At 45.9% G+C, this 16,177-nt stretch overlaps 1 protein-coding gene across 1 annotated transcript in view; it reads right to left on the reverse strand.

Moving 5' to 3' along the window:
* Positions 1-260: 260 nt before the first annotated feature.
* Positions 261-16,177, reverse strand: part of LOC144600844 (uncharacterized) — a 34,563-nt gene continuing 18,646 nt past the window's right edge. Inside the window, exon 2 of the mRNA XM_078412733.1 lies at positions 261-280. Coding sequence (XP_078268859.1) covers positions 261-280 — 20 coding nt within the window. The remainder of the gene's footprint in view (positions 281-16,177) is intronic.

Here is a 16,177-nt window from a genome sequence, read left to right on the forward strand (position 1 = left end):
TTAGCCCAAATCTAAAAGAGTACTGAAATGAAGCAACATTGGAAGTGAACGGACCGAGTCAGCATCACATGAAACTATTTGTTCAATTGTTCAGTACATCCTCACTGGAGAACTGCTAAAAATCACAGGGCTTTTAATTCCACTTTTGCCACCCACTCGCCTATTGCTTTTCATTTTGAAGCCCAAAGTATCATGAAATAACCAAGTCAAGATAACACAGAGCATCCTGCATAACATCATGCATAATATTTCACTGTTCATCAAAGGACACAAGATTCTACTGTGCAGATTAAATTAATTTGAATGGACACATTAAAATAAGAAGAGTGCCAGATCTGTAAGTACTGCAATTGCTAAACAGATTATGTTCCTCACATTTATTTCCACATAGCAACATGTGTTGTGGAGGGAGGAACTGCAGATGCAGGTTTAAACTGAAATTAGACACAAAAAGCTGGAGTAACTCAGCGGGACAGGCAGCATCTCTGTAGAGAAGGAATGGGTGACATTCCAGGTCGAGACCCTTCTTCAGACTCTCCAGAGATGTTGCCTGTCCCACTGAGTTACTCCAGCTTTTTGTGTCTATTAAAAAGTGTGTCAGGTTTAAGAAGGTGGCATCAGATGGGTCTTGAGGAATGGAAAGTGCGTAGGAAAGAACTCAAGCGGGCAATTAGAAGAGGCCAAACGGGGTCATGAAATGTCATTGGCGAGTCAAATTAAGGAAAATCTAAACGTTTTTTATACGCATGTTAAAAACAAGAGGGAGAAGGTAGGACAACACAAGGAGGGAAACTATGCTAGGAGTTGGTGGATGCAGGTGAGTTACTAAACGACACTTTCCATTTGTATTCACCAAGGAGAATGACTTGGAGGACTGTGAGATCAGGGTGATAAGTGCAAGTTGGCTAAGGCAGTTTGAGATTGAGAAGGAGGTGGTGCTGAGGTGCATCAAGGTGAATACCCCAGGTCCCGATGGGATCTATCCCACGTTATTGATGAGAGGAGATTGCTGGAGCCTTGACGAGTGAGGATCTTTGTCTCTTCTCTAGCCACCAGCAAGGACCCAGAGTTCTGGAGAGTGGCCAATGATGTTCCTTTATTTAAGAAGGGAAGTAGAGAGAATCCAGGGAGCTATAGGCCAGAAGTCGCATGTAGGGAAACTATTGGAGAAAATTCTTCAAGACAGGATTTACTCCCATTTGGGAAAGAATGGGCTAGAGACATGGCCATGTACGTGGCATTCAGTAACTTGAATGGGTGACGAAGGAGAGGCTTTCGATAAAGTCACGGTAGGCCGATTCACAAGATTAAGATACAAGGGATTTGCGATGATTTGGACACATGGACTTTAGAACTGGCTTATTCATAGAAGACAGAGGGTTGTACAGGAAGGTAGATATTCTGGCTGGAAGTCTGTGACCAGAGGGATCTATGTTGGTTGTGATATTTCTAAATTACCCTGACATAAATGTTTAGGAAGGAACTGTATATGTTGGTTTACACGGAAGATAGACACAAAATTCTGGAGTAACAGCGGGATAGACAACATCTCTGGAAAGAAGGAATGGGTGACGTTTCAGGTCGAGGCCCTTCTTCAGGTCTGAATGGTTACTCCAGCATTTTGTACATAGACATAGATGGAGATGGGGTGGGGAGTAAGCTTGCTGACGACATCAAAATTGGAGGAGTGGCAGACAGTGAGGACGAGTCGGAGGAAAGCAAGATATAGATCAGCTGCAGAAATGGGCGGAGAAATGGCAGATGAAGATTAACCCGCACACGTGTGAGGTGTTGCACTATGTTGTATGTGAGAGAGTATACAGTTAATGGCAAGACCCTTAACAGCATTGATGTGCAGAGGGATCTTGGAGTAAAGTTCATAGCTCAATGAAGGTGGCAGCACAAGTAGGCAGGGTGGTAAAGAAGGCATATGGTATGCTTGACTTCATTGTTAGGGGCATTGAATACGTGTCAGGAAGTCATGATGCAGATCTATAGGCACTTGGTTAGGCCACATTAGGATTATAGCATGCAGTTCTGAGTCTTTGACAGCAGGTCGGGCAAAGCAGCAGCGAGAACGACCGTTGGCTGGACTTCACGAGCCTTGAGTGCAGGTTTAAAAAGAGTGCAAACAGCAGGTTAGCAGATTTTGAGTGCAGGTCAGGCAAAGCACATACCTTCAAGCTCATCAGAGGAAGGAAGGTTAGTAGTGAGTGTGGGGAATGGCTGAACAATTAGATTGGACAATTAACCAATTGATATAACCAAGGCTTGCTCAAGGGTTGGCGGCCCTGTTGAGGGAAGTGCCCTGTGAGAAAAGTGCGAGTCTTTGGCTGTGAGTCTTCGGCGTGGAGGCTGAGGGAGGACGCCACACTAAACATTGGAGAGGATGAGATGCAAGAAGGAAATGTCAAGCAAGCTGATTCAGTGCGATGCATGCAGGATGTGGGAGGACAGGGACACTGCTGGTGCCTCTGGCTGCTACAAGTGTGAGAAGTGTATCCAGGTACAGCTCCTGAAGGACCGTGTTGGGGAACTGGAGAAGCAAGTGGATAACCTCAGGTCCGTCCGAGAAACTGAGTCGTTCCTGGACAAGTCCTACAGTGAGATTGTTAGACCGAAGGTACTGGAAGAGAGAAAGTAGGTGACGGAGAGAAAAGGAAGGAAACTTGGAGTGCAAGAGGTGTTGTACCTCTTGAGAACAGGTTCACCCACTTGGAACCTGTCGGTGAAGAAGACGTTGCCACACTGAGCGGCAGACTGGTTTGCGAAACAAAACGTGCTGTTCAGCCAAAACCAAAGAGTCTGACGTCAGGCAACGCCGTGGTAGTATGAGACTCCATTGTGAGAGGTACGGACAGGGGTTTCTGCGGCAACAGGCGATGATTCGAGGTGGTGTGCTGCCTCCCTGGTGCCAGGATCCAGGATGTCACGGACAGAGTACAGAAAATCCTCAAGGGCGAAGGTGAACAGCCGGAAGTGGTAGTGCATGTCGGCACAAACGATGTTGGAAAGAAGGGGATGAATATTCTGCAGCGTGACTTTAGAGAGCTCGGAAAAATACTGAAAAGCAGGACCTCCAGGGTGGTTATCTCCGGTTTGCTTCCAGTTCCTCGTGCTGGCGAGAGCAGGAACAGGGAGATACAGGACCTGAATGTGTGGCTGAGGAACGGGTGCAGGGGGCAGGGATTTGGATTCTCAGAACACTGGGATCTGTTTTGGGGTAAGGGGGAATTGTACAAAAGGGACGGATTGTACCTTAACAGGTGGGGGACCAGCATTCTGGCAGGCAGGTTTGCCACTGCTACATGGGTGGTTTTAAACTAAATGGGGGGGGGGTGTCAAATGGGATAGTCAAGGATGGAGTTAAAGGGAAAGAGAGTAAAGGGATAGTTAATGACCCCAGAATTAACGGGAAAGAAAGCCCACAAAGGGATAGGAGAGTATGGCCAAGTGTAATGGGGATCGGTGTGAAGGGTGAGATGAGTAAGGATTAAAAGTATTGTATATGAATGCGCGAAGTATAAGAAGTAAAGTAGATGTGCTTGAGGCTCAGGTAGAGGTTGGTAGATATGACATTGTGGGGATTACAGAGACGTGGCTGCAGGAGGATTGGGCCTGAGAACTTAATATTCAGGGTTATACATCCTATAGAAAGGACAGGCAGGTGGGCAGAGGCGGTGGGGTAGCTCTGCTGGTGAGGGACGAAATTCAGTCCCTTGCGAGGGGTGACATAGGAACTGACGAGGTAAAGTCACTGTGGATAGAGTTGAGGAATTGTAAAGATAAGAAGACACTGATTGGTGTTATCTACAGACCCCCAAACAGTAGCCCGGATGTAGGGTGTAAGATGCAGCAGGAGTTAAAACTGGCATGTAACAAAGGTAATGCCACTGTGGTGATGGGGGATTTCAATATGCAGGTAGACTGGGAAAATCAGGTTGGTTCTGGACCCCAAGAAAGAGAGTTTGTAGAGTGTCTCCGAGATGGATTCTTAGAGCTTGTAATGGAGCTTACCACAGAAAAGGCAATTCTGGATTTAATGTTGTCCAATGAACAAGATTTGATAAAGAGAACTAAAGGTAAAGGAACCGCTTGGAGGTAGTGATCACAATATGATTAGTTTTAATCTGCAATTTGAGAAGGAGAAGGTTAAATCGGAAGTGTCAGTGTTACAGTTGAACAAAGGGGACTATGAAGGCATGAGAGAGGAGCTGGCCAAGGTCGACTGGAAAGTGATCCTAACAGGAATGACGGTGGAACAGCAATGGCAGGAATTTCTGGGCATAATCCAGAAGACGCAGGATCATTTCATTCCAAAGAGGAAGAATGATTCTAAGGGGAGTAGGAGGCAACCGTGGCTGACAACAGAAGTTAGGGATGGAATAAAACTAAAAGAAAATATGTATAACACAGCAAAGAGTAGCGGGAAGCCAGAGGATTGGGAAACTTTCATAGGACAACAGAAGGTAACAAAACGTGCAATACGGGCTGAAAAGATTATATACGTGGGGAAGCTGGCCAAGAATATCAAGAAGGACAGTAAAAGCTTCTTTAGATATGTTAAGAGAAAAAGAGTAGCAAAGTCAAATGTGGGTCCCTTGAAGGCAGACACGGGTGAAATTATTATGCATAATAGGGAAATGGCAGCAGAGTTGAACAGGTACTTCGGATCTGTCTTCACAAAGGAAGACACAAACAATCTCCCAGATGTACTAGAGGACAGAGGATCTAGGGGGGTAGAGGAACTGAAAGAAATTTGTATTAGGCGAGAAATAGTATTGGGTAGACTAATGGGACTGAAGGATGATAAATCCCCAGGGCCTGATCGTCTGCATCCCAGGATACTCAGGGAGGTGGCTCTAGAAACAGTGGACGCATTGGTGATCATTTTCCACTGTTCAATAGATTCAGGATCAGTTCCTGTGGATTGGAGGATAGCTAATGTTATCCCACTTTTCAAGAAAGGAGCGAGAGAGAAAACAGGGAATTACAGACCAGTTAGCCTGACATCGGTGGTGGGAAATATGCTGGAGTCAATTATTAAAGAGGTAATAACGGTGCATTTGGATAGGATTAAAAGGATAAGTCCAAGTCAGCATGGATTTATGAAAGGGAAATCATGCTTGACTAATCTTCTGGAATTTTGTGAGGATGTGACAAGTAAAATGGATGAAGGGGAGCCAGTGGATGTAGTGTATCTAGACTTTCAGAAAGCCTGTGATAAGGTACCACACGGGAGATTGGTGAGTAAAATTAGAGCACATGGTATTGGGGGTAGGGTGTTGACATGGATAGAAAATTGGTTGGCAGACAGGAAGCAAAGAGTAGGAATAAACGTGTCCTTTTCAGAATGGCAGGCAGTGGCGAGTGGAGTGCCACAAGGCTCGGTGTTGGGGCCTCAACTGTTTACCATATATATTAATGATTTGGAAGAGGGAATTAGAAGCAACACTAGCAAGTTTGCGGATGACACAAAGCTGGGTGGCAGTGTGAACTGTGAAGAGGATGTTAGGAGGTTGCAGGGTGACCTGGACAGGTTGAGTGAGTGGGCGGATGCATGGCAGATGCAGTATAATATAGATAAATGTGAGGTTATCCACTTTGGCGGCAAAAACAAGGAGGCAGTTTATTATCTCAATGGTGTTAGGTTAGGTAAGGGGGAGGTGCAGCGAGACCTGGGTGTTCTTGTACACCAGTCACAGAAAGTTGGAATGCAGGTACAGCAGGCAGTGAAGAAAGCAGTGAAGAAAGTGGCCTTCATAACGAGAGGATTTCAGTATAGGGGTAAAGAGGTTCTTCTGCAGTTGTATAGGGCCCTGGTAAGACCACATCTGGTGTATTATGTACAGTTTTGGTCTCCTAATTTGAGGAAGGACATCCTTGTAATTGAGGCAGTGGTTCACGAGATTGATCCCTGGATGGCGGGACTGTCATATGAGGAAAGATTGAAAAGACTAGACTTGTATTCACTGGAGTTTAGAAGGATGAGAGGGGATCTTATAGAAACATATAAAATTATAAATGGACTGGACAAGCTAGATGCAGGAAAAATGTTCCCAATGTTGGGGTGTCCAGAACCAGGGGCCACAGTCTTAGAATAAAGGGGAGGCCATTTAAAACTGAGGCGAGAAGGAATTGTTTCACTCAGAGAGTTGTGAATTTGTGGAATTCTCTGCCACAGAGGGCAGTGGAAGCCAAATCACTGGATGGATTTGAGAGTTAGATAGAGCTCTGGAGCTAGTGGAATCAAGGGATATGGGGAGAAGGCAGGCACGGGTTATTGATTGTGGACAATCAGCCATGATCACAATGAATGGCGGTGCTGGCTCAATGGGCCGAATGGCCTCCCCCTGCACCTATTTTCTATGTTCTATGCCCCATTACACGAAAGATGTGGAGGCTTTGGAGATGGTGCAGAGGCGCTTTACTAAAATGCTAGGAAAAAAACTGCAGATGCTGGTTAAAATCGAAGGTAGACACAAAATGCTGGAGTAACTTCAGATATTCCCTGCTTTCCCTCTCTATCACCTCCCCCTTCCCAGTTCTCCAACTAGTCTTCCTGTCTCTTACTACATTCTATCTTTGTCCCGCCCCCTCCCCTGACATCAGTCTGAAGAAGGGTCTTGTCCCGAAACGTCACCTATTCCTTCTCTCCAGAGACGCTGCCTGACCCGCTGAGTTACTCCAGCATTTTGTGTCTACCTTACTAAAATGCTACCCGGATTGGAGGATTTTAGCTACAGGGAGAGTTGAATAGACAAATTGTTTTATCGAGTCATACAGCGTCAAACGGGCCCATTGGCCCAACTTGCCCACGCCGACTAAGATGCCCCACCTACACAAGCCCTACGTGCCTGCATTTGGCCCATATCCTCTAAGCCTGTCTATCCTTGTACATCCAAATGTTTCTTAAACTCTGTGATAGTACCTGCCTCTGCTACGTCCTCCGGCAGCTCATTCCATACACTTTGCACACTGTGTAAAAAAAGTTGCCTCTCATGTTCCTATTAAATCTTTGCCCCCCCTTCATATTAATTTAGAAATGCCGCCTGGAAACATCGAGTTCACGCCGATCAATGATCATCCGTACACTAGTTCTATCCTACACACTAGGGAAAATGTGCCCATATCAAGTAACCTACACACCTGCACATCTTTGGAATGGGGGAGGAAACATGAAGACAGTTTGGCCTGTATCACTGTGTGCTTGTGTATCACTACCTGTGTGCTTGTATATCACTGTGTGCTTGTGTATCACTGTGTGCTTGTTTATCACTACCAGTGTGCTTGTGTATCACTGTGTGCTTGTGTATCACTGTGTGCTTGTATATCACTGTGTGCTTGTATCTGCACTTTCTCTGCAGCTGTATCGCTCTAATCTCCACGCTGATTATTTTTCTCTTTGCACTATCTGTGTGCTTGTGTCTGGTTTGATTGTACTCTTATTTGCTTTCCTTTGACTGGATACTGCCTAGACAGAATTTTTCGCTGTATCTTGGTACATGTAACAATAGTAAACTGATACTAATATTAAGCCACATTTACCAATTGCTGTGGATTTTTAATGCGATTTTTTTTTGTGAATAGATCTGAATGATCCATTAATCAATTGTTTTCCTTGTGGGCAAAATAGAACATAGAACAGTCCAGCACAGGAACAGGCCCTTCGGCCCACAATGTCTGTACCGAATATGATGCCAAGACCATCTCGTATCTGCCGGCGCATAATCCACATCCCCTCCACTCCTGCATATCCATATGCCTGTTTAAAAAGCCTCTTCAACACCACTATCATATCTGTTTCAGCCATCAACCTTGGCGTGTTCCATGTGCTCCATGCACAGTCATAGACTCATAAAGTGTGGGAACGGGCTCTTCAGCCTAATTGCCCACACCTACCAAAATGCCCCCTTTAAACTAGGCTCACCTGCCTGCTTTTAGCCCATATCCCTCTAAACCAACCCTGTCCATGTACTTGTCTAAATGTTTCTTGAAATAAAATAAAAATTGCCCCACACATCTCCTTTAAATTTTGCCACTCTCACCTTAAAGCTTTGCACTCTAATATTTGACTTTTCCCAGCTGGGAAAATGGTTCTGACTGTCTACCCTATCTATGCCTCTCATAATTTTATCTACTTCTATCAGGTCTCCCCACAGCCTCTGGAGTTGGAGAGAAAACAGTGCACATCTGACCAGGCTCTCCCTGCAGGTTACGACAGGCCCACTGATCCAGGCAACATGATAGTACATCTGCCATGCACCCATCTCAAAGCCTCCGCAGCAGTGGAGAAGAAGAATTCTGAAGAAGGGTACCGACCCAAAATGTCACCCATTCTTTTTCTCCAGAGATGCTGCCTGACCTGCTGATTTACTCCACAAAATGCTGGAGTAACTCAGCAGATCGGGCAGCATCTCAGGAGAGAAGGAATGAGTGACGTTTCGGGTCGAGACCCTTCTTCAGAATTCTTCTGCTGAGTTACTCCAGCACTTTGTATCTATCTTTGGTATACACCAGCATCTGCAGTTCCTTTCTACTAAAACCCTCCACATCCTTCCTGCAGTTGGGTGACCAGAACTGCACAGAACATTCCAGATGTGGCTTTAAAGTCCTTTAAAGCCGCATTGTGACACCCTGACTCTTATACTCAATGCCATGACCCATGAAGGCAAGCATATCAGATGCCAGCTTTACCACTGTTGTTGCCCCTTTCAGGGAGCTGTGGACATGGACCCTGAAATCCCTCTGTGCATCAATGCTGTGGAGCGACATGCCATTAATTTCACATTTACCCCTTGCATTTGACCTCCAAATGTGCAACAGCTCACACTTGCTCAGTTTAAACTCCATCTGCCATTTCTCCTCCCGTTTCTGTAGCTGGTCTATATCCCGCTGTATAGCTTGACAGCCTTCATCATAGTCCATGACCCCAGCGATCTCAATGTTATCTGTAACCTTACGAACCAACCTACTTTCCAATCTAAACTTTTGGGCAGCACGGTGGCACAGCGGTATGGTTGCTCCCTTTTAGCACCAGAGACACGGGTTTGATCCTGACCACAGGTACTGACTACATGGAGTTTGTACGTTCTCCCCATGACCCCGTGGGTTTTCTTCAGGTGCTCCGGTTTCCTCCCACACTCCAAAGACGTGCAGGTTTGTAGGTTAATTGGCTTTGGTAAAAAAATTAAATTGTCCCTAGTGTGTAGGATATTGTTAGTGTACAGGGATCGCTGGTCGGCACGGAACCCGGTGGGTCAATTAATTAAATTTATTAATTAAAATCGTTGAAAACATTAGCGAGGCAGTGGTGCTGGTTTCCCTCGGGCTCAGTGACAGACGCCCCACACATCTCTGTCCTCCATACAGCCGGCCAGCTCCTCTGTTGTCTCTACATCTGCGTCTTCCATCAACGCCTTCAGCATGGTCTTGTTTGGTGGTCCCGGGTTCCGTCTTCCATGGGTGGGTTCCCCCAGCACAACCTTGTTTGCTGGTGTTTCTGGATGGCAGTGGCAATGACCAGCGAGCCTCATCCTTCTCCACCTGATCTTCTCGGTCAGAGGTGAAATCTCCCCGTACAGCTGGGCGTTGGTGGTGTGGTCCCTTCAGCTGACATTTTGAACTTTTCTGAGCATTCGGGTGTAGATGCCATCGAGAGACTTGGACAGTGCCTCACACCCGTACAATAATATTGTCTCTACAGTTGCTTGGAAGGGTCGAAGGAATTGTTTACATGCTGTATCTCTAAACTAAACTAATCTGTCTATGGGTTAAACATAGAAAATAGGTGCAGGAGGAGGCCATTAGGCCCTTTGAGCCAGCACCGCCATTCATTGTGATCATGGCTGATCATCCACAATCAGTAACCTGTGCCTGCCTTCTCCCCATATCCCTTGATTCCACTAGCCCCTAGAGCTCTCTCTAACTCTCTTTTAAATTCATCCAGTGAACTGGCCTCCACTGCCCTCTGTGGCAGAGAATTCCAAAAATTCACAACTCTGGGTGAAAATTTTTCTTTTCACCTCAGTTTTAAATGGATCGTTTGGGTTGATCAGAAACGATTTGTAACCACAAAAAGGAAATGAACAAGAAAAAAATAATATTTGAGTTAGCCGTTCAGATCTGTTCTGCAATTCTATTAGAAGTCCTCTCCCAGTTCAATGCTTTATCTCTTGAACCTTTAATGGTGAATCATATTATGATCTTAGTCATGAATATTTTGATTAGCTCAATATCCATAGTCATTTAGGTGAGAGTTTCCGAATTCCACGAGAGTTTATACTGGATGTAGAAACAAAATGCTGGAAACCATCAGCTTGTCAGGCAGCCTATGTGGAAAGTAACAGAATGTGCGTTTCAGGTCAGGAACCTTTTAATAGGACCATTGAAAAGTCATCAACCTGAAATATTAGAGGCACAGGAGCTGGCAGACGCTGGAATCTTGCAAAACAACAGCATCTGTAGGAATGCAGCAGGTTGAGCAGCATTCTGGAGGGAAGATTTCTGGTCATTTCCCTCCACAGATGCTGTCTGACCTGCTGACTTCCTGCAGTTAGCTCCTCTCTCCTGCAGTTACTCTGCTCATTTCCTTGCAACCTGAAATATTTATTCTGTTTCCGTCTCCACAGATGCTGCCTGATCTGCTAAGTATTTACAGCATTTATATTTCAGATTTCTGGCATCTGCAAGTGTTGGTTTTCTGATGGAATACATCAGAATGTCATGGTTTCACTCATGAATAGTTTTGTATTAAATTGCAGATTCTGTACTTGATCTGGATATTGGCAGGTTTCCTTAGGGAATCTATTAGACCCCTTTATCTCTTTAGACAGTTTAAATAGATCACATTCAACCTTTTAATCTCTGGGATAGCACCCAAGTGGTTGCACATTTTCCAGTTTGTATTGGTGCTGCTGATTTAGAGTAAAGGTAAACACCAGTGACAATAACTCAGCTCTTGTCTCTCTCCTGATGCAGCCTGATCTGTTATTTCTAGCATTCCCTTTTATCACATTTCTAACTGCAAGAGCCTGGCCCTCATAATTCCAACCTGCTCTTTTGTTTTTCCCTCGCTAACTACCCTCATTACTCAATTTCCATCCTGCCCTTAAATATACCTGGACTATCTCCGACATCTCCCTCCCGTTTCTGGACCTCACCATCTCCATCACAGGAGACAGACTAGTGACGGACATTTACTATAAACCCACTGACTCGCACAGCTATCTGGACTACACTTCTTCCCACCCGGTCCCCTGCAAAAAGTCTATCCCCTACTCCCAATTCCTCCGTCTACGCCGCATCTGCACCCGGGATGAGGTGTTTCACACTAAGGCTTCCGAGATGTCCTCTTTCTTCAGGAAACGGGGCTTCCCCCTCCATTATAGATGAGGCTCTCACTAGGGTCTCTTCTACATCCCGCAGCTCCACTCTTGCTCCCAATCCCCCCACTCGTAACAAGGACAGAATCCCCCTCGTTCTCACCTTCCACCCCACCAGCCAGCGGATCCAACATATCATCCACCAACATTTCTGTCACCTACAACGGGACCCCACCACTGGCCATATCTTCCCATCCCCTCCCCTCTCTGCGTTCCGCAGAGACCGTTCCCTCCGTAACTCCCTGGTCCACTCGTCCCTTCCTATCCAAACCACCCAATCCCCGGGCACTTTCCCCTGCAACCGCACGAGATGCAACACCTGTCCCTTTACCTCCCCCCTCAACTCCATCCAAGGACCCAAACAGTCTTTCCAGGTGAGACAAAGGTTCACCTGCACCTCCTCCAACCTCATCTATTGCATCCGCTGCTCCAGATGTCAACTTATTTACATCGGCAAAAACAAGGGCAGGCTCGGCGATCGCTTCGCTGAACACCTGCGCTCGGTCCGCATTAATCGAACTGATCTCCCGGTGGCCGAGCACTTCAACTCCCCCTCCCATTCCCAGTTTGACCTCTCTGTCATGGGCCTCCTCCAGTGCCATAGTGAGGCCCACCGGAAATTGGAGGAACAGCACCTCATATTTCGCCTGGGAAGTTTGCAGCCCAGTGGTATGAACATCAACTTCGACAACTTTAGATAGTTCCTCTGTCCCTCCCTTCCCCTCCTCCTTCCCAGATCTCCCTCTATCTTCCTGTCTCCACCTATATCCTTCCTTTGTCCCGCCCCCCTGACATCAGTCTGAAGAAGGGTCTCGACCCGAAACATCACCCATTCCTTCTCTCCCGAGATGCTGCCTGACCTGCTGAGTTACTCCAGCATTTTGTGAATAAATCGATTTGTACCAGCATTTGCAGTTATTTTCTTATACTCATTACTCAATTAATTGAATGGTACCGGAGTGATATCGGGAGAAGGCAGGAACGGGGTACTGATTGTGGATGATCAGCCATGATAACAGTGAATGGTGGTGCTGGCTCGAAGGGCCGAATGGCCTCCTCCTGCACCTATTGTCTATTGTACCAAAGGTATTTTGTCTCCTGGACAGCCTTGGTCTCAATCTTATTGTCGGTATTCCCCTTGTTCTCTCCATCTTCTTTGCAACATAAAACACTTGCTTTCTCACTTTTCCATTCTGATGAAGGATCTTTGACTTGAAATGTTAACTGTTTTTTCCAGTCACCTTCTCGCTGAGCATTTCCTGCAATTTCTACTCTTATTTCTGATTTCCAACATCTGCAGTTTTTGAGCTTTTCATTTAATGCAATGTAGAGTCATAGAGTGATACATTGTGGAAACAGGCCCTTTGGCCCAACTTGCCCATACTGGCCAACATGTCCCAGCTACACTAGTCCCACCTGCCCCCATTTGGTCCATATCCCATGTCCTACAATGATTCTTAAATGTTGCGATACTACCTGCCTCAACTACCTCCTGTGGCAGCTTGTTCCATACACCCACCACCTTTTGTGTGAGAAAGTTACCCCTCAAATTCCTATTAAATCTTTTCCCCTTCACCTTAAACCTATATCCTATGGCCCTTGATTCCGCTACTCTGGGCAAGAGACTCTGTGCGTCTACCTGATCTATTCCTCTCATGATTTTATATACTCGTAGGTTCATAATTTAACCTGTGAAACTGAGGATCATTGTGGAGGATTGCATTTTACCCTTTCCAGGCCCATTAAGGGTCTGTCCCACTAATGCGATTTTTTTTTTAGGCGACTGTAATAGTTGTAGCAGGTTGCCAAAAAAACGGCGACTGGACACCCCCTACGACAATGTCTACGACAAGCTACAACAACCTACCACCTCGTTGATGTCAAGCTATGGCAAGCTACCGACAACCGATGACCCAATCATCGCGAGTAGGACGTCCACCTACGGCCGCACCTACGACAACCTACAACCACGTAGGCGACAACCTACGACAACTGAAGTCAACCTACGTCCACCCGTGACTAGCTACGACCCTGTCGGCGACAACTCAAGACAATTCACGTCATTTTGGCCTCCGGTTTTGACGCCGGTACGTCGCTGGTCGACATAGATTGACGTTGGTAGTCGTCAATGGAATTCACCAAAATCAGCACTGGTGACAACCTACAATAGCACCTACGTCAGGAGACGTTAAGCTATGCTCATTGGCGTCAAACCCACTGTCGCTGAAAATGTTTCAACATTCTGAAAATCCAGAAAGACGCTACGACTCTTTGGAAACGACTCATGAACGTACAGGTGACATCCCGGCGACAGCCTAGTCGCCTGTAGTCGCCTAAAAATCGCCTAAGTGGGACAGGGATTTTACCTTCCAACTGACGCAGTCCACAGAACTGGCAGCAATCCTATAGTTGGGATCTGATTAAGCTAAACATTGTGGTTTTGTATCCAGCCCTCTCAAGATAAACACTAAAACCTGATTAGATTTGCGAGTTGCACTCTGTACTGTGTACAGAGGCACGGTTGTAACATTTCTGGTTTCTCAGCGTTAATGAAATACACCAGATTTGACTTCCTGGATCTAAAAAGGTGCACTTTCCACTTTTTTAACTCCATTTAGCACGATTTTGAACACTCATTTGGTGTTGCTTTACTTTGCCAACTTCTTCTTGTATTTGCACACTTCTCAGTGCCTCCAAATCCAGTGTAATCTTATACTTGGGCATAGAACTCTGCATACCATCCAAATCTTTGATGTAAACCCGAGACCCAATACAGTGAAGATAGACAGAAAATGCTGCAGTAACTCAGCGGGTCAGGCAGCACCTCTGGAGAGAAGGAATGAGTGAGGTTTTGGGTCAAGGCCCTTCTTTAGACTGACCCAATACAGTGCCTGGTAAACACCATTTGTTAAATCATATTCATCCAAGTATGTTTCCTTTGATCCTTTGTTCTGCCTCATGCTTCATAACCAATTCAGAAAATGTCTTTCCATTGGCTATGCTTTCATATATAATTCTTACATGGAACCTTTCCAGATACTACCTGGGTGTCGCTGTGAAGACATCTGTGTGTATTCTCTCTATCCACAATGTTAGGACTCATCCTCGAGTTAGTTCCTCAATTCACTTAGATTGGCATCTTGCCTAGTGTTCAAGATGACTTTTCAAGAATGGGAGCACTGGTGAAATTGGTACTAGGAAGAGTCGATAGGCGCAAAATGCTGGTGTAACTCAGGGGTCAGACAGCACCTCTGGAGAAAAGCAATAGGTGACGTTTTGGGTCGGGTTGTTCGGGTAAGAACAAGAAGGCAGATTAGGAAAAGGAGAGGTACAAAGAGACCTGGGTATCCTTGTACATCACTCACTGAAGGTAAGCATGCAGACACAGCAGGCAGTGAAGAAAGCAAATGGCATGTTGGCCTTCATAGCGAGAGGAGTTGACTATTGGAGCAAGGAGGCCCTTCTGCAGTTGTACAGGGCCCTGGTAAGACCACACCTGGAGTATTGTGTGCAGTTTTGGTCTCCTAATTTGAAGAAGGACATTCTTGCTATTGAGGGAGTGCAGCTTAGGTTCACCAGGTTAATTCCCGGAATGGCGGGACTGACATATGATGAAAGAATGGATCGACAGGGCTTATATTCACTGGAATTTAGAAGGATGAGAGGCGATCTTATAGAAACATATAACATTCTTAAGGGATTGAACAGGCTAGATGCAGGAAAAATGTTCCCAATGTTGGGGGAGTCCAGAACCAGGGGCCACAGTTTAAGAATAAAGGGGAGGCCATTTAGGACTGAGATGAGGAAAAACATTTTAACCTAAAGTGTTGTGAATCTGTGGAACAAAGGGGGATCTGGTGGGGGGGGGGAAGTGCCTTGAGGGGTGGGGTAGAACCAAGGAGGACCTGGCTCGGGATACTTTGTAACTTTGTCGGTAAAGAGTGGTGGGAGAAATTCAATCATGACTTTTAAGAGGAATTTGATATCTCCATAAAAAGGAACATTATTTGAGTCAAAGTGAGTGCATACCTCCAGCTTTTTCCTTTCTGAGGACCCAAACCGTAATGATGAGCTGAATACTTGGCTTACTTAGGGCCACCCACTGAATATCAGTTCATGATGGAGCTGAATGGTCTCCCCTTGTGTAAGTATAGCTTACTTCTCACAGATGCCCACTCGCCCACTAGTTCATTTATAACAAACACTCAAGGTCCTCAGTTGCTGATGATGTACTCCAGTAATCCTGCAACCGATGCTGATCATCACTGGCGCGGCAGTAGAGATGCTGCCTTACAACGCCAGAGGCCCGGGTTCCATCCTGATAACGGGTGCCATCTCTATGGAGTTTGTACGTTCTCCTTATGACCAGTGACTTTTCTCCGGATGCTCTGGTTTCCGCCCACACTCCATAGACATAGAGTTTTATAGGTCTCCCTGTAGCCTCTGGCATTCCAGAGAAAAGAATCCAACTTCTCCCTGGAGCTAATATTCCCTAATCCGGGCAACATTTAGGCAAAGCATCTCTGTATCCTTTCCAAAGCCTCCACATCCTTACAGTAATGGGGTGACCAGAACTGCATGCATTATTCCAAGTGTGGTCTAACCAAAGTCCTATAAAGATCATTTCTCTTTCCCCTGATTCTCCGTCTGAAGAAGGGTTTTGACCCGCTGAGTTACTCCAGCACTCTGTGAAACATCACCTATCCATGTTCTCCACAGATGCTGCCTGACCCACTGAGTTACTCCAGCATTCTGTGAAACGTCACCTATCCATGTTCTCCACAGATGCTGCC

The sequence above is a fragment of the Rhinoraja longicauda genome, chromosome 16 (genome assembly GCF_053455715.1).
Source record: "Rhinoraja longicauda isolate Sanriku21f chromosome 16, sRhiLon1.1, whole genome shotgun sequence".
Taxonomy (NCBI): Eukaryota; Metazoa; Chordata; class Chondrichthyes; order Rajiformes; family Arhynchobatidae; genus Rhinoraja; species Rhinoraja longicauda.